At 42.3% G+C, this 22928-nt stretch overlaps 1 protein-coding gene and 1 non-coding gene across 3 annotated transcripts in view; both read left to right on the top strand.

Moving 5' to 3' along the window:
- The window catches only part of LOC102745568 (amine oxidase [flavin-containing] A), a 70718-nt gene that overhangs the window by 4552 nt on the left and 43238 nt on the right, over nt 1-22928 (top strand). For both annotated transcript variants that reach the window (XR_014141352.1, XM_006736325.3), the window contains exon 2: nt 15836-15930. Coding sequence is in view for 1 of the 2 variants with exons in the window: in XM_006736325.3 (XP_006736388.3) it covers nt 15836-15930 (95 nt within the window). In the remaining variant the exon portion in view is untranslated. The remainder of the gene's footprint in view (nt 1-15835; nt 15931-22928) is intronic.
- TRNAM-CAU (transfer RNA methionine (anticodon CAU)) lies at nt 19266-19338 on the top strand. Its single transcript has one exon. It is a non-coding gene; the product is annotated as a tRNA-Met (tRNA).

Here is a 22928-nt window from a genome sequence, read left to right as displayed (position 1 = left end):
AACCCATAAAACAGCATGTCTTTTTATTTTTTAAGATTTTATTGATTTTTTAACAGAGAGAGAGACAGCGGGAGAGGGAACACAAGCAGGGAGAGTGGGAGAGGGAGAAGCAGGCTTCTCGCCGAGCAGGGAGCCCGACATGGGACTCGATCCCAGGACCCTGGGATCATGACCTGAGCCGAAGGCAGACACTTAACGACTGAGCCACCCAGGTGCCCAAAACAGAGCATGTCTTATAGCCATAAAACCCCTTTTTCTGTCCACTAATCCATTACATAATTGTATATACAATGTCAGCAGTGGAGAGGGGGAAAACCCCTGCTCATTTGTAAGTAATATAATGGTATCTTTAACATGCTCTGGCCCTTTCCTGTCATCCATCATCTATCACCAAGTCCTTCTTGAAACTCCTTTCATTCTGTGACACTAGGATCCTAAATTTTTATTCCACACTGATTGCTCCTTTTCTGTTCCTTTCATTGCGCCCATATTCTTGTGAACCTCCAGTTTTGAAATGGCCTCGAGGTTCAGCTGTTGATCACTGTTGTGCTCTTATGCACTTTTCCTTTCTCTTTCTCATTCTAGGACTTCAGATTTCCCTTATCTATAGAAGGCTCTTAAGTCTCTAGTTGGGATCCATTTCTTTCTCCGAGATCCCATTCTATAATTTATCTGCTCCTGGGTATTTCAGACTTTAATGTCCTGTTCTTACTTCATATTCATCATGTCCAAAAGCCTCCTTGCCCTCCAACCCAGCTTGTCTTCCTCACTTCCTTGGCTCGGTTCTTGGCACTACCGTCCTTTACACCCAGTCAACAGATCCTTCTAATTCCTTGTTTGGGCTCCTCTCCATTCCCAGTGACTCCCCCATCCCCAGGATAGACCCTGGACCCCTTTGGCTCACCAGGTTATGACCGTCTTTCCAGTGGCCACCCTTTACTTTGGGCTCTCCCTTCATGTCCATCCTGCACTGTTCTCTCAGAGCTGATTTTTTTTTTTTTTTTTCCAATTTGAGCATAGTTGACACACAATGTTACATTCGTTTCAGATATACAATATAGTGATTGGATAAGTCTGTATGTTATTCTAGGCTTACCAGAAGTGTAGCTACCATGTGTCCCCTTACACTGCTAGTACAGGATTATATTCCATATGCTGTTCCTTTCATCCCCGTGACTTATTCATTCCATAACCAGACTTCATTTTTTTAAACACTTCCTTCATCACCTTGCTCTTCTGCTCAAGACCTTCCTTCACTGGTCTATTAACAGCCCCTCAAGCTTCCCTCCATACCCTCAGTTATCTAGCCCCACTTTGTTGGACCAGTAGCATCCCCCACTGTCCCCAACATGGAGTCACACTGCTGTCTTGTCATCAGTGCTACACCATGTTGATTTTGTCCCTTCACCCTTTCCTTGTTTTTGTCTTTCTTAACATGGGAGTGCTGCTCTCTGGCTGTTTACATCTTATCCATTCTTCAACACCTGATTAATGACCCTTTTTAAAAAAAGATTCTCTTTATTCATTGGAGAGAGTGAGCGCCCACACGAGCAGGGGGGTGGGGGGGAGGAAAGCAGAGGGAGAGGGAGAAGCAGACTCCCCGCTGAGCCCAACATGGGGCTCGATCCCAGGACCCCTGGCTCGATCCCAAAACCCCGAGACCATGACCTGAGCCGAAGGCAGACGCCTAAGCATCTGAGCCACCCAGGCGCCCCTAATGACCCTTTCCTTAATCACTCTGTCTGCCCTTGATTTTTCCCTGTTAGTGCTTGTCGTCTATATCTAACAATCCACACTTACTTTCTGATGTCTATTTCTTGATGTTATTTTAACTATAGCAATTCAGTCATTGACCGTAGATGCCAGTTCTCACTCAGGAGCTGACACAGATATAACAAATGACAGAAACCCAGTGGCATACAATTTTAAAATCTGCCCTGAACCGACAATTCCTGAATTGGCTCTCTGTAGGGGGAGAAAAAAAGGAAAAGAAAAGAAAAAAGCCCACCTCCAGGGGTCAATGTATACTTCAAACTCTTTGGGCCACAGGGGTTTTTGCCAGGCAATCCAGTCCAATCACATAAGATTTTAATCCTCTCCATGGCCTCTCCTTGGTGATGATGTGGCTGTAGCTTGGAACACACATCTAGGGAAGGGGAATGCTCTGCCCTTCAAGGCAACTCATTAGGAGCAGAGGTGGATCCGCTGCCTGGACGCGTTCAAGCCCTTTGGGAGCCTCAACCCTATGCCAGGCAGTGGCTAGATCTCGGGGGAAAAGGTCTGATGGTGAGTAAGTAGTTTCCCTGCCCATAAGCTGCCCCATCCTCATGCAAGAAGGAGTCAAGAGAATAATCGACATTCATACAGTGGAAAGAAGTATTATTGTCATGAGTATGAACAAAGTGCTGGGACCTTGAAAGATAAGTTTCTAAGCAAAAACACTTCAGTCATAACGCTGGATAATCCTGGGTAGTAAAAGAGTTTTTCCATGGTTTTGGAAATTTTGAAGTGTCATGTGAAAAGAGATTATTTCCAACTAGTGTCTAAGTAGTGGAACCTCCCCCATATTTTTATCCATGAGCCGAGCTCTACTTAATTGAGCACACTAGCCACCCAGAGGTCGGGGCTGTATAAAATGAGCGGGGACTGAATCCTTTTCATCCTCTGAGACAGAAAAGCCATTTTGCAAGAAGGTTGACTAATGTTCTGAATTCCGACAATTGAGTCCACAACATACCACAATTTCCCTTTTTGCTGAAATATATCACCCTGAAGAATCATTTCTGCTGAGAGCATTTTTGGCATTTTAACCCATAACTTGGCAGCAGACACTTGGGGTTTTGTAGTGATTAAGAAAAACATTTAAAAAACTCTGCTTATTTTTGGCGCCTTAGTTATTTAGATACTTTGAGGTTCAATGCAGACGGGGCATTAATGTTCTGCCTTTTAGAACACTTCTTTGCCTCTGTTTTGTATTTTTTTCTCAAACTAGGATCCTTTCAGTTTAGAAATTTGTTGGTGTTGAACAAAGAACACAAGAATATTTGGGTTCTGATTTTTTGAAATCTTCGTGGTTGAATAGATTTGGGGTTTAGCTGACGTTTAATGGACCGTTTTTGCATTTAACCAATACTAATTGGCTTGACCCAACACGTAATCCTCAGCTAATGTAAAAAATATATTTAATAATAGATCTAAGTACAGTATAATTATATAAGTATAGTGTAACTGTAATGTAATTGCATCACAGAGACCCATAATTGAGAAAGAGAAAGGTGGAAGCTTGTTATTGGCGAATATGGGTCATACAATCTTTGTGCAGCTGTGACATACACATATTTTATATATAACCGATCTTGTCAGTATTTGGATTCAGGTGTACCCAGAAAGACTGAGGTTCTGTTGTAGTTTTAATTTTTAAAAAATTTTTAAAAAGATTTTTATTTATTTACACAAGCAGTGGGGAGGGGCAGAAGGAGAAGCAGGCTTCCCGCTGAGCAGGGAGCCCGACATGGGGCTCAATCCCGGGACCCCAGGACCCTGACCCGAGCAGAAGACAGACACTTAACCCGACTGAGCCACCCAGGCGGCCCCCTGTTGTAGTTTTATATCACATACAAGCGTTTGCAAAAGCATAGACATCCAGTCAGCCCTTGTTTGAAGACCATGCTTGCGTGTACGAGGTGGGTATGGTTCATAATGACAGTTCCTTTTCATGTTAGGTTTGAGCGATCAGAACTGCACAAAATGATCCAAAAGTAGTTTAGTTACATTTTTCACTATTGTAAGGTTTGAGACAAGTTGGTTGTTAGGACTGTTTTTTTGCCTTTATGGTGAAAAATATTTTATAGTTTTGCCAGGAATTTGTATTTTCTTCCGGATGATCTGCTCCTTATTATGTTGTCATTTGGCATGATGAATTAGGACAGCTTAAAATCTTTTTTTTTTTCACATTTGAAAACAATTTTTTAAGTCATCTCTATACCCATCTCTATAGCTCGAACTTACGACCCTATGATCAAGAGTTGCACACTCTACCGACTGAGCCAGCCGGGCGCCCCCAGGGCAGTTTAAAATCTTTAAACTATGGTTTTGTCATTTGTAAAATTAGAGGTTGGATTAAGTTGGATTATGTTATACGTGATATATCTTCCAGGATCTCTTTTAGTAATTAGTAGTCGTCCTAGTGTGTCTGTCTCTTCAGCTTTCTCTTTTGAATCCCCTCCTCAACACGTTTTTCCTTCCATGTTGTATTCTGGAAACGGTTTGCATGATCTCTTATTGTTGACGTCCTACACTAACTTAAATCCGAGTCTGGGGCTCTCTTACACATGCTCATTCACACCTTCTCCATGACTTCTCTGAGCTTTAGTTTCAAAGCCCTTTTGTAGTTGTTGCTAAGCCAAAGTAAACAAAACCCCACTTTATAGCAATAATTAATCAATTGATTAGGTAAAAGTGTCAATAAGAACATAAACATCAGATGATGAGCTTTGAGAGTTGAGTTTATTACATATTAACCATGTTCCAAGGTCACAGATTTGCAACCTGTAAAGGCTCACAGGGACCAACACAGAGGCTCGGAGGGATCAAGTGAATTACCAAATGCCACAAAATTCTTAGCAGCATAACTTGACTTTGGACCCCTAAAATGTTGACCACCAGGGCAGTGTTGCTTCTACACCCCGCCTCGCAGGACTTGCCCTGTAGGCCCATTCCTAGAACTGCAGTAAACTTATTTTTACTTTACTTTGACACTTTATGCTCTAAAACCTGGTGACTATTGTTTCTCAGTAATTTATATTTTAGAATATGTTACATGGCATGTTACTGCTTCACGAACATTTATACTTAAAAAGATGGGACACCCTATTAAGGTCAAATGACTTTTATATGAAGAATTTATTTCCTTTTTTGAAAAGTCCATACCTGGTGTGTTTATGATACTGTGTAGCAATTGTTCGACTAGTTTCCATCAGTGGTTCTTAAGCTTTTGGATGGTATCTCCCTTTGAATATCTGATGAAAGCTACTGAAACTTTCCACCAAAAAAATGCATATTTTTACTCATAGAATTTTTCTCCCTGCCCCAGGCCAACATCAGATGTTATGGAAACGCCGTCAGGGTCACTGTCCCTGTAGTATAAACATTTGGGGCTGAGACTGAGACATCACAGAAGTGGCAAAAAATAATTCAAAGGATTCATTAGGTCATTAGACAGTTACAAGTAATGAATATGTAAATAGATAATGATAAAAACAATCAAGACATCTAGGCTGAAAAATAAGGCACATGCATCTCCTGTATTAAGTCATGATAAATCAAGCAGTGAACCTGACATGCTTTGGAAAAAAAGAACTTGGGGAGACAACACGGGTGAAGAAAATGGAAGGCTGTGGTGGTTGATGTGATTTTTTAAAATAGTTTTCCAAGATTGGTACTTAAAGATTTTAGGTATTGAAATGAAGCCACTGATATTAAATATACATTTGTTATTTAACATGTATTTGTCATAGCTTATGCTCCTCGGTCATTGGAAACATTTGACAAAATTCGGACCCAAGTAGAAGAGTGAAATTCTCTAGTTTATCTGAGAGTCCACTTGTCTCTCCAGTGACCATGTGACGCCCAGGAACCTTCCGTGCCGTTCCAACTAGAAACCTGAAATGCTGTTGGTGTTTGAGGTTATTTGGGGGGGTTCACTGGTGGCACAGACAAGGGAAGCAGGAAATGACAGACAAGGAAAGTATTTCATGGAGGAAGTAATACTTGACAGAAGTGTTGTGAGTTTTGGATAAATTCCGAAATGCAACAAAAACGACTTTTTCTTTTTTTTTCTTTTGTTTTTAAAATTAGAAACTTTTTTTTTAAAGATTATTTATTTTTTTGACAGGGAGAGAGAGAGAGAGCACAGGCAGGGGGAGCAGCAGGCAGAGGGAGAAGAAGGTTCCCCACTGAGTAGGGAGCCCGATGTGGGGCTCGATCCCAGGACCCCAGGATCATGACCTGAGCCAAAGGCAGACGCTTAACGACTGAGCCGCCCAGGCACCCCAGAAACATTTTTTTTTAAATTGAAGTGTAGTTGACACATCATGATGACCTTTAAGGTGACCGTTTCCAGATTAAATGGGTTTGCTTTGAGCTGTGCCTTAAATTCCAGACCTTTTTCTTGCATGCCTGCCTGTGTTTGTTCATTGATTCGCTCATTCATCCATTCATTCGATAAATATCTGTTGATCGAGCACTCACTGTGTGCTGTGAGCAAAATTTATGTTTTCCTGCTTTGGGAACATTGCTTCTAAACCTTTAGTATGAGCTGATGTTTGACTATACTTTTTATTGTCCTCAGAGTCTGGAGTCCAAGAGTCCATATGTACAGTTATGTAAGAATTCTGTTGGCCAGAGATCACGTTGCTGAATAATGGAAAGTTAACTTTAAAAACTTAATATGTGATACACACTCTACACATTCCTAGGTGGTGATGAATGTGAAAGTTGAAGAAAAATGTCGCTTTTAGGATTTAAGAGGAAGAACTAGGAGAGCCAGCAGAGCATAAGCTGCAGCTGCACTAAAGTTTTGCTTCAAAACTCTTAGCTTGTGCTCTAGGCATTGTTCACCTGGGTCCCTGTCCAGGGGAGTTTATTACTGTCAATATTTGGACATTCTTATAAGAGATGAAACCAGCTTTCCCAAAGTGTGTTTTGAGGAGTAGTTTTTTTAACAGTGCAGACGGTGCAGAAATGCTGAGTTGAACAGGTCTCTTCACTGCAGGACTTATTAGGGCCTTTCATATGCCAGAAGGAGAAATGGCATATGTCGCAACGTCCAGGAACACTGATACTTTTCCCCTGAGCATCTTGAGCACTAGTGTTCCCATAAAACATTTTGGAAACTATCACTTTAAACCACAGTGCATCTTAGTGTGCAGAATCTAGGGACAGCAGTGTGGAGGGCCCTTGGTGTATTTTTTAAAAATTTATTTATTTGAGAGAGAGAACACAAGTGGGGTGGGGGGGACGGGAGAGGGAGAAGCAGATTTCCCACTGAGCAGGGAGCCCGATGCGGGGCTCAATCCCAGGACCCCAGGATCATGACCTGAGCTGAAGGCAGACACTTAACCAACTGAGCCACCCAGGCACCCCCCCCCTTGGTATATTTTTAAAGTTTCAGTGAAAGAATGGGGCGGTTCATGAATTAAGGGGTAATTGCATTCCCCAACTCGGGTGAGATCCATTTATCTAAAGTGAAGATGAATGCTGAACAATAATCAAATTAATTAGGACTGTCTAGACAACCAGTCTGTTGAATTTCGGGCAAATTGAAGTTAATTGTTAGCTTTCATCTATTTACCATTTGAGACAGCACTGTCTTTTAGCTTATCAAAGGGATTAGAAGATTTGGCATTTTCAAAAGCAGAGAATTATTTCTCTGAAAGGAAGCACAAATGCAGATGGATATAGGGATCGGAATGGTTATATGTATCCGGGACAAGTTTGTGTGTGCATTGATACTCTCTGTTCTCTTTTGCTAAAAAGTACAATACTGGGTCAGAGACCAGAAAATGTACTTGTAGTATAGACTCTGCTGGCTTACTTAGGCATAGACGTTAAAATGATGTGGCACCCTGTCCTTGTCAGTCTTTCTTAGTTGCTCACGATAAATATAATCTAAGCGTTAGAAACTTCGCCGTTGCCTTCATCCAGGTGAGCATGGTTTCGTTTTCTCAGTATGCAACTATTCTATTCATTGCAACAAGCATTTAAGCACCTGCAACACGACAGGATCTATTCTGGGATGCAAAGATGTATAACACATTTCTGGTCTCAAGAAAGTCCTAACAGACTAGTTACGAGTCAGATCTCTGGGCAAGGGGTCATGATGCCTTGGACGAGGGCAAAAGGACACCATGGCTTGGACCAGAGTGGCTGTGGTTGCAGTGGGAAGCAGGTAGATTCCGAACATTGTCTGAGGCCACAACCAGGAGGGCCTGCTCCTCGAATGGATGAGATATATGACAAAAGGAGAAGAGTCAAGAATAGCTTCGAGAGTTCTGACCCAAGCATCTGACTAAATGGTGGTGCCATTTACTAAGTTGCAAAGGGCCAGGGGAGGAATGAGTTCTGGGGAAGTATCAAATGTCCTGCTTTAGATGTATTGAGCTGGAGATGCCGCAGTGACCCTACTTTCTTGGGGGCATCATTCCAGCGCTTTATGTCTGGTGCCAGGTGGCACTGGGTGCTAAGAAGAAAAATAAAACAGGCTGACAGGGACAGAGTGCGACAGAAGATTAAAACCCTTGCCTGTATTGAAAGTGCAATCACCGGACATTTTTCATGAGGAATATGCTCTGTTTCAAGGTTTGTTCTAGTGAAGGAGTGGAGACACCAGGTCATTTGTTGTGGAAGGAAAACCAGAAATTGAACTGGAAAGGGTAGCGCGAGTCGCTACCCTTTGAGGGGGGAATTCTTTTTTTCCCCCCTCAAACAGAACGATATGAATGTACTTGAAGAAGGCAGCTGAGGGGAAGGGCCCTCGGCGAGGTAGAGGTGGCAGGGCTAAGTGTGAGGCCGGGTTCCACAGTAACAGATTTGTTCCCCAGGAAGCAAAGGACCATTTCTTCGAAGGCTTCATTGCAGATATTACGAATTCCTTCGCCAGGTGCGCTGTGTGGGTGAGATCATTCCCTGCACCGTTTCTTTGGGGAGGTTGGGCACCGCAGGGCATTGAAAGCAGGGCAGAATCTGTGGGAACACGGTTTCCAAGGGCAGTGGCTTTAAGAAGCTGGAGCTTGGTTTGAGGTTGCCACGGCGCCACTGTGGCCTGCATACTTCATCTCATCCGGGCCCTTCTGGTCCGATAAGCAGCAGTAGCAAAAATAAATAAATAAATAAATAAATAAAGTATTTTGCTTCTATTTGCTCTATAGTATCTCAGATCGAACACGATTTCTTAGTATTGTTATATAAAACAAAACAATTGCCTGAACTCTCAAGACGACATGTGCTTTTAAAAGCAGCCTTGCTTTTTTTTTTTTTTAAAAGCCTGTCTAATACATCCTTTCACCTATTTTATTTTGCTTTATGCAAAACCCAAATGATGGAAGAAAAATTGGAAGGGAAAGTATGTTGTTTTAAACTCCTCATTCCTGTTTAGAATACTTAATTGCAAAGTGATTAAAGATTTGCTTGCGCCCTGCTCCTCCAATTTTCCTGTTTTTCAGATTTTTTTTGTTATTTATTTATTTATTTATTTATTTATTTTGCATTTTGAAAGTGATTGGATCCTTATTTACACAGTAAGTTTTTATTGAACTCTTTGTGAACGTGGCTTCTCTGGGCTCTCTACTCTCATAGAAAACCACAAGACATTTGGGAGTCCGCGTTCTTTTCCTCCTAAGGAGTTTGGTTAGCCATGATTTGGGAGAGGAACGGCTCTTGGTACAGATGCAATGAATGGTAGATTTTACCAGTGCCCACTTAGACCTCTTCCTTACAACGGACCCATGGGAGAACAGAGACTTTAGACGCAAGGACACTTGAGCATCTAAGACACCTTTCCAGGGTGGCCCTTCATCCCTCACAAGCCAACGAATCTCATACACCTGCTGATTTAATACACACTCTCCCCTCCCTGACTTTATCCCTCTTCTCACGGATCTGAGGCCCAAGAGTTTATACCTCTAACAGTGTGTGGGGGAGCCGGCTTCTACTGGCTGGAAAGGCCTCTTTCCAATTCCACATTCAGTGATACCACATTGGTAGCTTGAAATAAGTAATTTGAAATCAGACATGATGGGAGTGTCTCTACACCGCGGAAACCCAAATGGTACAAATCAGGTGACCTCTTCCTCCCCACAGCCCAGAGATGGTTGTTAACCATTTAGCAGCATACCACTATATCAAACCCTTTCCTTATTTTAGCAGGGGAGGAGGGGATGGTGCATACCAGGAGGGCTGGGGGTGGGGGGCAGGTCTTTTCTATCACTCAGGATTCCATGTGGCAATGAAATGATGGAAAATGAATGAAAGGGGGAGCTATAGTGTTCAGTGCTCTTAGCTTTGGCTAATCTATATTTCTTTGGAACAAGATGAACATTAAATCTATATGAGATTTTCTCTTTTCATAACAAATATGAAAATAAAAAAATATTTGATTATAAAATCTTTTTATGGAAGAAATAAGTCATGGAGACGAAAGGTCCAGCATAGGGAATATAGTCAATGGTATTGTACTATCGTTGTATGGTGACAGATGGTAGCTACCCTTGTGGGGAGCCCTATACTGCAATTAAAAAAAATAATAAAATAAAATCCATTCTGTAGTAGCTACATTATATTTGGTGACTTGCCTTCAGACTTAAAAGCCTTTTCTTTTCTAACAATTTTATCTCATTTACAAAAAAAAAAGCCAAATAAATATTTTGAAAGATAAAGGCAGAAGCCCTTAAGCTAATCTGTGGAGTTGACAATTGAGATATGATTTTTTTCTGTGAATGATTCTTGAGTTTTGTTGTGATGAGGGGAGAGTAGAATGCATAGCGATACACAGAATAAGAACAAAATAAGAGTTAAGGAGTGTAATCTAAGACTCATATCTTGAAGCAGGCGTTGGCTTCATTTGTTTCATTCAAATCAACAGCCGCAGTTATAGTAGAAAAACTTTCCTGGACTGTAAGTATTTGCCTGTGCTTTATTTTCCACTTACTGAGTATTCAAAAGTAGTTATTATTATTCAAAAATAAACAGTCGGTTAAGCGTCCGACTCTTGATTTCCACTCAGGTCATGATCTCAGGGTCTTGGGATCATCGATCTGGTGGGCTCCCTGCTCAGGGGGGAGTCTACTAGAGATTCTCTCTCCTTCTCCCTCTGCTCCAACCCCCTGTGTGTGAGCTCTCTCTCTCTCAAATAAATAAATCTTTCAATAACTTTTTTAAAAAATGGCACCTTTTATTTCCATATTCGGTATTTTCTAATTTTCCAATTATCGTGGAAGTTCCTTATCAGAGTCTTGTTCACAATAAACACACAAACTGAAACATCGGAACCCCATTTATTCAGCGTTGTAGAAGAAATATTTCTTCTAAATAACGTACATCTTCCCTCTTCAAATTCCAAGGCCTTTTTAAAGATTTTCCTTATTTATTTGAGAGAGACAGAGAGCGTGTGTGTGTGAGATGCTGAGCATGGAGCCCCACGTGGGTGCGATCTCACGACCCCAAGATCATGACCTGAGCTCAAATCAAGAGTCGGATGCCCAACTGACTGAGCCACCCAGGCGTCCCCAAGACCTTTGTAAAAGCATTTTTTTTTCTGAAATCCTTTTAAAATGTTTTAAACATTTTCTTTATTTCTTAAACTAAGAGTTGAAACTTTCCTTGCTGAGATAGGCCAATGCAGAATGCAGAAACAACCCTGTGGTCAGCTTTTTAATTTTGTTTATATCCTAAAATGACCTTTGTCACTGGTGTGGTCATTGTCCTGACTCAGCTCGACCTGCTCCCCCCACCCCCTCTAGCTTCCCAAGTAGTGCTTATTCATTATTGGCACTGAACGCCACTCACCAAACTTGCTTAGAGTTACACATTAGATTTGATTTTGCTCAAGCTCCAGGTGAGGGTGTGAGAAGTAAAATCATTCACTTTTCTGGAGACTTTGTTGTGGTCATACTGGGTGTCTGGCTTTCTCATCTGGGATATGGGGATAATGAAATCGACTCCAAGGGATGGTAACAGGAAAGGCACATGAACGTGATCTGTATCTGTAGCCCCAAAGCAACTGCTAGGCTGCCTCGGGAGCCAGGAGCCTGACGCTGCAGGACCCAAGGCTGCTGGAGGTCAAAGCCACCTCTGCTTCTCCATAGGCAGCATGCAGAGGGCGACTTTCTCCTTTAGAAGAGCAGCTACTAATGGGGAGCCTGGGTGGCTCAGTCGTTAAGCGTCTGCCTTCGGCTCAGGTCATAATTCCAGGTCCTGGGATCGAGCCCCGCATCGAGCCCCGCATCGAGCCCCGCATCGAGCCCCGCATCGAGCCCCGCATCGAGCCCCGCATCAGGCTCCCTGCTCGGCGGGAAGCCTGCTTCTCCCTCTGCCACTCCCCCTGCTTGTGTTCCCTCTCTCGCTGTGTCTCTCTCTGTCAAATAAATAAATAAAATCTTTAAAAAAAAGAAGAGGAGCTACCGATTAATTCTAGTAAGCCCTTGGCTGTATTTTTCTAATTGGTTTATAGATTGATTGCTTAAGGGGAACTGGGAGGAAAGTAACCTTTTTGCATCTGAGTTTCTTTGCTTTTAAATATAGAGTGGTACTTTGACATTAGAAGATTTGTGCATAAGTATGTTTTTAATATCAACTTCGTCCCTTTTTTAATGACCCTCAGCAGAAGAAGCCTTTGGCTCTGTCCCAGAGAACTCATTGCACCAAGGTTTGCAGACATTGGTTTGAATTTATTTAAATGTCATGGGATGGAGGCTTTCTTTATGAGCAGATTCCAAAGATTCGTTGCATACCTAAATCTTTGATGAATGTCAGCAATGTAAGGTTACATTGTACTTGAAGGAGTCAAAACTATGTACAAGTATTAGCGATAGCAGTGCTGGATATTATGGTTTAGCCTCCCCGCATTCTAGATCTGCGAGACCCAGATTCATCCTTGATTCTGTATATGAACAAAATGCTGTGTCGGTCTGGGCTAGACAGAACTAGCCGTGTAAGAGCTTGACTGTAGGAAAAGCCTGCGACGGATAAAGGGTGAAGAAAACAGGAGCAGGCAAGTCGTTACAAACAAACAAACAAAAACCAGGGTAGTCCTGTATGATTTCCTACAATCTGGCTTTTGTTGATTGCATCCCAGTAGTACTATTTAAACATGTTCCTCTGGCCCCTAAGTAGAAGATCTAGAGGCTTGATCACATTAGAATTTAGTATTTGCTTCTTGTCTCCCTCCCCTTCTTTCCTTCCTAACGACTATCATAGGTGCTGGTGTGTTCTTCCATCAGGAGGCAGATAACATCTGGTTCTCTCTCTTCTTTGCGTGATGTTAGCAGATGTTGATGCTTATTACACTAGATCCATCAATTGATTAGGCATTGCAACATGCTGATATTCTAATTTTATTTGTCTTCACTGATTAGGGAGCAGCAAAACCTCCCTTTGTTAGCTCTTTGGTTGCTTTGCGGTTCCCTGCAAGTCGGAGAGGTAGGATGAATGCCAGATGCTTTTCTTTTCCTATAGGCATTTCCAAACTGGTAAGGTGGTTCCTTAGCATTCTCCAAAGAACCAGTGAGAGTTTTTTATTGGTTTAGTATTATGATGAATTCATGGATTTAAGCCATTGCAGTGGTTACTTTGATTTGATACTGAAATTGTTCCATCTTTGGCCAGTGGGAGTTTCTATAGTTAGTTTCCTGAGCCTTTTTGTCACAATCCTGGCAGTCTCTGATAGCCTCCTTGCTTTCTGGAACGACTTGATGTTCACACTTTTTGTAACGGTTTGAATTTATTTAAATGTCACGAGATGTCAAAATATAAGACTCTCTGTTATCCTTTTCATGGCCGCATAGTAATTTATTTATCTTTTATTACCTTTTTAAAAATAGATAATATGTAACATGGTACAGAACCTTTTATTTCATTGCCAAGTTTCCTCTTAGTGAACATTTTGACAATTTCCGAACTTTTGCCATTAGAACAGTCCTACAATAAACTTAATCACGCATATATAAATTTTGTTATACATACCCAATTATGATATGCCTAGGTATAAGATAGCACTGGAAGTACAAATAAATGTAGATTTAAAAATAAATGTGTACACACATATATTTCCTTACTCTGTGAGCTGAGACATCCCAGAAGCAATGACACCCGAGTAGCAAGGAGTGCACCTAGAGCCCAGATCTTTAAATCTTTTTTTTTTTTAAGATTTTATTTATTTATTTGAGAGAGAGAGAGAATGAGAGACAGAGAGCATGAGAGGGAGGAGGGTCAGAGGGAGAAGCAGACTCCCTGCCAAGCAGGGAGCCCCATGCGGGACTCGATCCCAGGACTCCAGGATCATGACCCGAGCCGAAGGCAGTCGCTTAACCAACTGAGCCACCCAGGCGCCCTTTTTTTAAATCTTTTTTTTTTTTTAAGATTTTATTTATTTATTTGAGAGAGAGAGAATGAGAGACAGAGAGCATGAGAGGGAGGAGGGTCAGAGGGAGAAGCAGACTCCCTGCCAAGCAGGGAGCCTAGAGCCCAGATCTTGGTTTCTAATACCGTCCTCCAGGGCTGCCTGGATGTGCAGTTGGTTCAGAGTTTCCGCTCAGTTCTCAGGTCGTGATCTCAGGGTCCTGAGATGGAGCCCTGCATCCGGCTCCGCACTCAGTGTGGGTCTGCTTGTCCCTCTTCCCCCCGCCTGACTCTGTCTCTAATAAATAAATAAATCTTTTAAAAAGTACTGTTCTCCAATAAGAGGAACCAAGGCTCATCGGAGATGTGGCTGATTCTGGGGTTGGGCAGTGAAAGACAAACTGAGCCTGGAACATCTTGTAATACCAGAAAGTAAGGAAGTCCCCAAGTGCGCGCACATACCCCCCCCAAAAAATGATGGGGATGTGGGGGACATGTCAGAGGGGCACAGGAGCCAACTGAAAGATCTCCCAGTCACCAAAGCTGGAACAATTTGAGCAACAAAATAACGTAATATCAGATTATAACCCCAAGCATAAAACAACTATCTATGGATCCATACTGTTATAAATAAAATGATTGAATAAGTAAATAAACAGGAGAAGAGAGAAATCTCCTTGTGGGAGGATTCCTAATAATTTATGTAGATACCTCATCCTTCAGGAAGTGGAACATAACTCCGTGCTCCTTAAGTGTGGGCTGTGTGTAGACTTCCTTCCAAAGCATACAGGATGGAAAGGGAGAAGAGAGAGTAGTAGCTTTATAGTGAAGAAACCTGGCAAACACCCCTTCAGCCAGATGATCAAGATTAACATCAGTGACAAGTCATGTTGATCACATGCATCCTTGATATAATGTTAATCCACAGCGTTTCCCCTACTTTTCTGGTATTACTATACTGGGTTTTAAATCTATCTTTTATGACGGTTTTTCTTTACATGTAAAAAACCTGTTCTCAGCTTTGAGCCAATGAATAAAGTGTGATGCATGGTTCCTACCTTTGGTAACTTTGAATCTAGTGGTAAAAGCAAGCTCTAGCAAGCATGTAATCCAGATATAAATCATAGGATGTGATTACAAGGGTTTTGTTTTGTTTTGTTTTAAGTAGGCTCCACACTGACGTGGAGCCCCACATGGGGCTTGAGCCCACAACCCTGAAGTCAAGACCTGAGCTGAGGTCAAGAGTAAGACGCTTAACTGAGCCACCCAGGTGCCCCTACAAGGGGTTTTTCAGTTGAGAAAAGCACAGATATACTGAGGGCTGGTGTAGCCAGGGGAAGTTTCCAGGAAAACATACTCTTCTGTTTATGCAGTCAGGTTTTCTGGAAGAAGGGCTCAATAAGGGTTGGTTTAGGGGTTCAACACATTCTCTTAAATAGGATTTCATTATCACCAAAAATACATGTATTTTAAAAATAATTACATTTTGTCAACCAACCTTATGAGAGATGATAAAATTACGATAATGTAATACAGGATGGATTATCAAATTGGTGGCTCAATTGATCACAGTGTGGTCAGACTTTATTAGAAAGATAGCAAAATCAATGGATTACATATGATGCCCTGCATTCATTTTATGGTAGATCTGGCTAAATCTTGGCTATTTCATGTTTGGGTCTTAATATGTTTCTTGATTTTGTTTTTGTTTTTTTCCTTGTAGGATTGTCTGCTGCCAAACTCTTAGCGGAACATGATGTTAATGTTTTGGTTTTAGAAGCACGGGACAGAGTTGGAGGAAGAACATACACCGTGAGGGTAAGTGCTTTTAACACTTACATGTAATATCTCACTCACACTGGAAGTCACAGAGCTTGAGGTCATCTCAGGGGTTCATGCAGTGAAGCCATTTATCCTCCAGAGCCCTAAACTGCTCCAACAAATAAGGGTCCACGCTTTTCAACAAGCACTTGCAAAGAGTGACCACCACTGACCTTCAGTAGCTTGTATTCTAGTGATGCAAACAAACATGAACAAATAACTTCAATGCACTGTCATAATTTCCGTACTGGAGACCTAAAGAGAGTATGTAGTGTCTCAGATGGGGTACAGTTTGGCTGGACTTGAAGGGACTATACACCCCCAACACCGTGTGCGCCTGCATGCGCATGCGCGCACGCGCACACACGTGCGCTCACACACAGAGTATAGGGTCCTTGGTGATTTTTCCAAGGATGCACAACTTCAAAGACATGTGGCTACAGTAAAGCAGCAGCAAAGGTAGCATATTTTTGTGTAACGTTGTCCTTGGTCCTTGTTCCCTAAGAGGAATGCTGCTGCCAGAGACGCTCTTTGCTCAGGTAAGGCCCGCTAGACACGAGGAGGAAGCTCAGTTCTTTTTATACTTGGGCTAACGTCACCCTTCTAGAAAAATGCACGCTAACTATGGTTTACTGTTATTCAAGGACACGGTTGCAGGTGGTCAAGCTGGTGGGAGCTGATGAAAGTGCACAGGTGGCCGACATGGGGGAGGGGCGGGAGGAGAGGGCCAAACATGGAAGTTTGGGGAGCACGCAGCTTTAATGGGGGCAGCGGCAGAGGAGTCAGAGAGAAGCAGCAGGGGCAGAGCAGTGCCCTGCAAATCCGTGGATGAAAGAGGAAGGGAGGATGCACAGAGCCAGACGCCAAGGGCATGTGACATAGGATGCGGGCTGCAAAGAGGCCCTTGTGTTTGGCAGTTAGGTCATGAATGAGAGCCTTTTCTCGAGCACACAAATAGAGTGTTTTAAAGGCTGGGGACCAACAGGACAAAACCAGACAGTTGCAGTGACTGGCAAGAGAGGAAGCATCTGTCTAATTAGAAGATGTATCAGACTTACAGCAAAATGGCTTAGGCGGTGCTCATTACAAGGGCTTGAGCAATACAAACATTCGGTTATTTTGCGTAAGAAGTCTGCTAGCAGGGATTCCAGGCTGGTGCGGGCGCTCAGCTTTGTTGTCAAGGCCTTAGGCTCTTCTTGTCTCTCCTGCTCAGCCATTCTTTGCATGTTGGCTTATTGCCTAGTGGTAACCAGATGGCTACTGCAACTCTAGGCATCGAGTCCTCATTTAAGACAGGAAAGAGCATGAAGAGGCAGCCCCAGTTTTCCTTTTAAGTTTGTATTTAAATTCCAGGTAGTTAACATGCAGTGTACTGTTCGTTTCCGGTGTACAATAGAGTGATTCAACACTTCCCTACGCTGCCCGGTGCTCATCCCGACAAGTGTGCTCCTTAATCCCCATCCCCTGTTTCACTCCTCCGCCCCCCCGCCCACTTCCCCTCTGGGAACCATCTGTTTATTCTCTAGAGTTAAGAGTCTGGCTCTTGGTGAGGTGGCCCCAGTTTTAGCTGCAACAAAGCTTTTCCTTTACGAGAAGACCCCGGCAGACATTCGCTAGTCTCCTTGGCCAGAGTTGGCGCACATAGCTATCCTTAGCTGCTAGGGAGCCTGGGAAAGCAAGTATTTAACATTTCCAGGCTGCATCATAGAAGCGGGCGTGAGCAAGGCAATATGAATGGACATGGTAGAGCCAACCAACATCTGAACTAGAATATTGTACCAGCTCTCTCAGTATTACCACGCCATGCTCCTCCTGTCAATCGCTTCCTACCTTTTCAGATGTACAGGGATGTACCATAGATCCCTTTTCACTCGGCTCAGCTCTAAGAGTGCTCTCCAGCCTTGCTACTCAAAGTGTGGTCCATGGCCCAGCAGCCTCAGAGTCACCAGGGAGCTTGATAGAAATGCAGAATCTCAGGCCCTGTCCAGACCCACTGAATCCAAATCTACCTTTCTGCAAGCATCCCCCCCAGGGGATGGAACGGAAGTGTTGCCCTGTGGTGTGTGCTTGCTTGCTGGCTTGAAATTAATGTAAATTCAGATTGATTGTATCTGGAGAATTTCTGAGTGCTTCCTCAGATGTAGTCCACTGGGAGGCTGTTGGTCTGGAAGCGAGGACCCTGGGATTCTGGCCCCTGTACTCTCTGACACACTGTCTTACCTTGGGTAAGTCCTGTTAGCACTTTACATCTCAATGTGCCCACCTAGGCAGTGAAGATACAATCGAAATGTACTCGAAGCTCCCTTGCGGCTTCAAGTTCTAGTTGAAGACAGTGTGTTGGAGTGCAAAAGAAGGATTGCGTAACCTGCATGTCTGACCTTATTAGATGCAATTCTCCTGTCATTTTCTGAAAACTATTCCTTCACTTTGGAGATAGTTATTAAGTTATTCCTTAGCCCCACGTCTCTTATCTCTAAAACCTTTTGGTTATTAAAATAGGAGCATCAGTCATGTTGCAGATTCTCAGTTAGGAACAGGTTTCTTGATATAAGGGAAATGAGAATTCCAACATGCCTGTCCCCTGCTGCATTATTGTCCCAGACTGACTTTTCACGCTGCATCATTTATATATGTCAGCCCCATACAGGAACTATTGTGTATTGAGCATGATACTGTAACTCCTTAGGTATATGAGGAAGGAACTTTGAAATGCACTTTGCAATGCTTACAAACTAGGACTTAACATTCATAAGATTTCAAATGAATAGAAGGAAAAAAAGGGCTTTGCGAAAAAGGGACAGAAATGGTATTTCATAAGAAACTGAATTGAATATTGTTAGAATTGCTTCTTTTTTCTTTAAATGGGTATCCTTTTTTTAAAAATTTATTTTTTAAGATTTTATTTATTTGAGAGAGAGAGAATGAGCAGAGGGAAGGGCAGAGGGAGAAGCAGGCTCCCCGCTGAGCAGGGAGCCCGACGTGGGGCTCAATCTCAGGACTCCAGGATCCTGACCCAAGCTGAAGGCAGTCGCTCAACTGACTGAGCCACCCAGGCATCCCTGTTAGAATTGCTTCTAAGAGCATCATCACTTAGGATAACTTGGGGTGGGGATGCCCTAAGAGTTACTCTGGATCTTTAAGTACCAAAATGTTAAGTTTGGTATTGTACTTGGCAGCCGTTCAGAGAGATCTCTGATGAGTTCAGAACTTCCCAATTTTTCGGGGCACCTGGCTGGCTGGGTTGGTGGAGCGTGCGACTCTTGATCTCGGGGTTGTGGGTTCGAGCCCCACACTGGGTGTAGAGATGGCTTAAAAATAAAATGTTTAGGGATGCCTGGCTGGCTCAGTTGTTAGAGCATGTGACTCATGATCTCAGGGTCATGAGTTCAAGCCCCATGTTGGGTGTGGAGCCTACCTAAAATAAATTAAAAAAGAAAAAAAAGAACTTCCCAATTTTTCCTTAGTGTGGTTCCTTTATCATTCTTCAGGACCAAATTTATGAAGTTAAAATGCCTTCAGGGCTACCACAGGAATGGTGTATTGGTTTCCTAACATAGTTGCATGTTTGTGGCCTCTTCAGAGGCTGAGAAATAAGATCAAAATCAAGACCTTCAAGATGGAGGCACAATACAGCAGAATATGGTATTACAGTTCCGATATTGTCATGCTGAGCCTGAGGCACCTCCTTTAGAATCTTTCACCTTTGTAAAGAAACATCCTGTAAAAGAAAACAAATGAGGGCGCCTGGGTGGCTCAGTTGGTTAAGCGACTGCCTTCGGCTCAGGTCATGATCCTGGAGTCCCGGGATCGAGTCCCGCATCGGGCTCCCTGCTCGGCAGGGAGTCTGCTTCTCCCTCTGACCCTTCTCCCTCTCATGCTCTCTGTCTCTCATTCTCTCTGTCTCAAATAAATAAATAAAATCTTTAAAAAAAAAAAAAAGAAAACAAATGAACACAAAGACAACAAACAAAACCAGAAGCGGACTAAGTACAGAGAACAAACTGGTGGTTTCCAGAGGGCAGGTACCTGGGGGGGGGGTGTAGACAAAATAGGTAAAGGGGATTAAGAGATACAAATTTCCAGTTATAAAATAAGTAAGTCACTTGAAAGGGTTAAAAAGTACAGCCTAGGGAGTATAGTCAATAATATTGTAATGATTCATGTGGTAAAAATAGGAAATACTCTGTAAAATGCCTCACACTTTTTACTACTTCACAGGATTCTTTGCTTTAAAAGATAGTGTCAGTATTCTAGAGACATCATGTGTGGAAATTCCCATGAGTCTTCTTGCTGTCTTTGTTAAAGTCTAGAAATTTATTGGAGTACTGACTCCAGTTTTGTTTTATATTTAAAAAGGGTGCTGGAGAAGGTTTAGAGAACAGTAGCAAGGATTAGTAAAAGAGAAGGTAGGGATTATATAAGGGACAGGTGAAAGAAGTCAAAGGCACACCTCATTTCTGGTATTAGGGCAGAATGGAAGCCCTGATTAACACTCCCCATGGGAATAAGTAAAATGCTGAATAAAATATACTCTGCTGCCTTGACATGGGAATCAGAAATTTGCAGATCTCCTGGAGGTTGAACAGACATCTCAAATTTCACCCACTCAACCTGAACTTCTGATCTTCTCCATCAAGACCACCATTCCAGCAGCCTTCCCCCTATCAAAGATGGCAACTCCAAAAAACTCAAGATTCACGCTCAGCACTCTCGGGCTCCACATTCATTCTGTTCACTCTGCCATCAAAATATCTCCAGAATTCAACACTCTGCACTGGCTGCCACCTGGCGGGAACCACCATCATCTCTAGGCCACGTTGCTACAATGGCCTTCTAACCGATTTCCCCGCTTTTACCCTTGCCTCCTAGAATCTACTCTTAGTGCAGCAACCAGAGTGAGCCTTTCAAACCTAAGTCAGATCTTGGCACGTCTCCGCTCAAAAGCTTCCAGAGGCTTTCCTTCTCACTCAGAGGCCAAGCTGGTGTCCTTACAATGCCCTGTGAAGCTTTCTGTGACCCGCCCCCCTAAATAACCTCTCTAACCTCATCTCCAGTTCTCTTTTCCTTTTTTTTTTTTTTTTTGAGGGGAGGGATGGGCAGAGGGGGAGAGAGAGGGAAAGCGAATCCCAAGAAGGCTCCACACCAGCACAGAGTCCAACTCGGGGCTTGCTCCGACAACCCTGAGATCATGACCTGAGCGGAAATCAAGAGTCGGACACTTAACCAACTGAGCCACCCGGGGGCCCCTCCAGTTCTATTTTCCTTGCTCACTCTGTTCTAGCCACACTGGCCTCCTATTTCTTGAACACACTAGTCTCCCTCTACCTTAGAGTCTGCATGGGCTGTACTTTCTGCCAGGAATGCTCTTCTCCTGGCATATGGACAATTCCTTCACTTTCTTCAAGTCTTTATGCAAGTATTACCTCTTCAAGGGGGCCAACATATCCATTGTATTTTGAACTGCAATCTCCTTTTCTCCTCTGCCATTTCAGTACCCTTATCCTACTATAATTTTTTGTTTTTCATTGTTCTTATCAACTTCTGAGATACTTAGTTATTATGTTTGGGGTTCATTCCCAATGGGTCTCTTCCCATTGAATGTAAGTTCCTTCAGAGCAGGGATCTTTGGTTTGTTAACTGATGTAACAGAAGCTCCTTGAAGAGTACCTGGCATCTTGTAGGAGAGCACAGTCTATTTGTTGAATAAACAAGTGATTCCCCAAAGCAGAAATAGACTCAAATCCTTTCCAACCAGGCCTCAAATCATTTATACAGGAAAAGTTCCAAAGAAAATAAGTAACTCATACTTAAAAATGAAAAAGCGCACAAGGAAACAAGACACCGAAAAAGGATAAGCATAAAAATATCCAGAAAGATTTTTAACAGTCATATTATGCAAAGAGTAAAAAATTATGGTTAAACATGATTTTGTTTTATTTTCAAAATTTTAAATTAATTTATTTTTTAATCTTTGGTTTTTCTGTTCAGCATGTTTTAAAGAAGTGCTTTTAAAACTAGGAGCAGGGTAAAGAAACTAAAAATAATCAAGTAAATTAAAAAATAATTTCTAGAAATGAAAATATACTAATTAAAATGAAAAACATCAGCGGGCCGATTTAACAGTATATTAGACACAGCTGAAGACAGCGAATGAACTGCTAGATCTGGAAAAACTGTCTAGCATGCAATTCCGAAGCAGAGATTGGAAAGTATGTTTTCAGGTGTGGCGGGCAGCTAAGACATGAAAGACAGAGTGATGATGGTATAAAAAAATAATAGCTGATGATTCCCAGCATTGTTGGAAGACACAAGGAAACCTATCAGGTCCAATGCATGGTAAATGGAAAGAAATTCTCACCCAGGCACAGAGAAGCTGCAGTATACCAAAGAAGAGAGATCTCACAAGCAATTATTTTTTTTGAAAACAAAAAAGGCAAATCATCCATACTCTTAAAATTTCAACAATTAAATTTATGAGTGACCCTTAGACAAGAAAAACAGATGCCAGAAGATATCTTTAATGTTCTGAGACAAAGAGGAGCTAAACTGAATTCATTACCTGCTTGAACCATCTTTCTGCCAGACTGACAAAAACAGAGACTTTAGGACCCAGACTGGAGGAAATTATAAAGAAAAATGTACTTCAAGCAGAAGGAAAAAGATTACAAATAAAAGGTCTGAGATTCAAGAGGGGACAGTGAGCAAAGATGTTGGTAAATATTTAAATACAATTCAGCAACATCAAAACAATAAAACAAAGTAATGTCAGATTCGTTTCGAGACAAATCTGAACCAAGTACTTTTATAAATTATAGATTGGAAAAAGGTGATCACAGTTGAAGCATGAAGGTTTTTGTACTTTTCAGTAGGAAGATAATCTACTGATAAACTTTAGACTATATTAAATATGCATGTTAAGATTTTATTTATTTATTTGACAGAGAGAGACACAGCGAGAGAGGAAACACAAGCAGGGGGAGAGGGAGAGGGAGAAG

This window comes from Leptonychotes weddellii, chromosome X, assembly GCF_054177405.1.
Source record: "Leptonychotes weddellii isolate Sample4059 chromosome X, ASM5417740v2, whole genome shotgun sequence".
NCBI lineage: Eukaryota > Metazoa > Chordata > Mammalia > Carnivora > Phocidae > Leptonychotes > Leptonychotes weddellii.
Note: the sequence above shows the minus strand (reverse complement) of the source record. Positions and strands in the feature narration are given on the sequence as shown.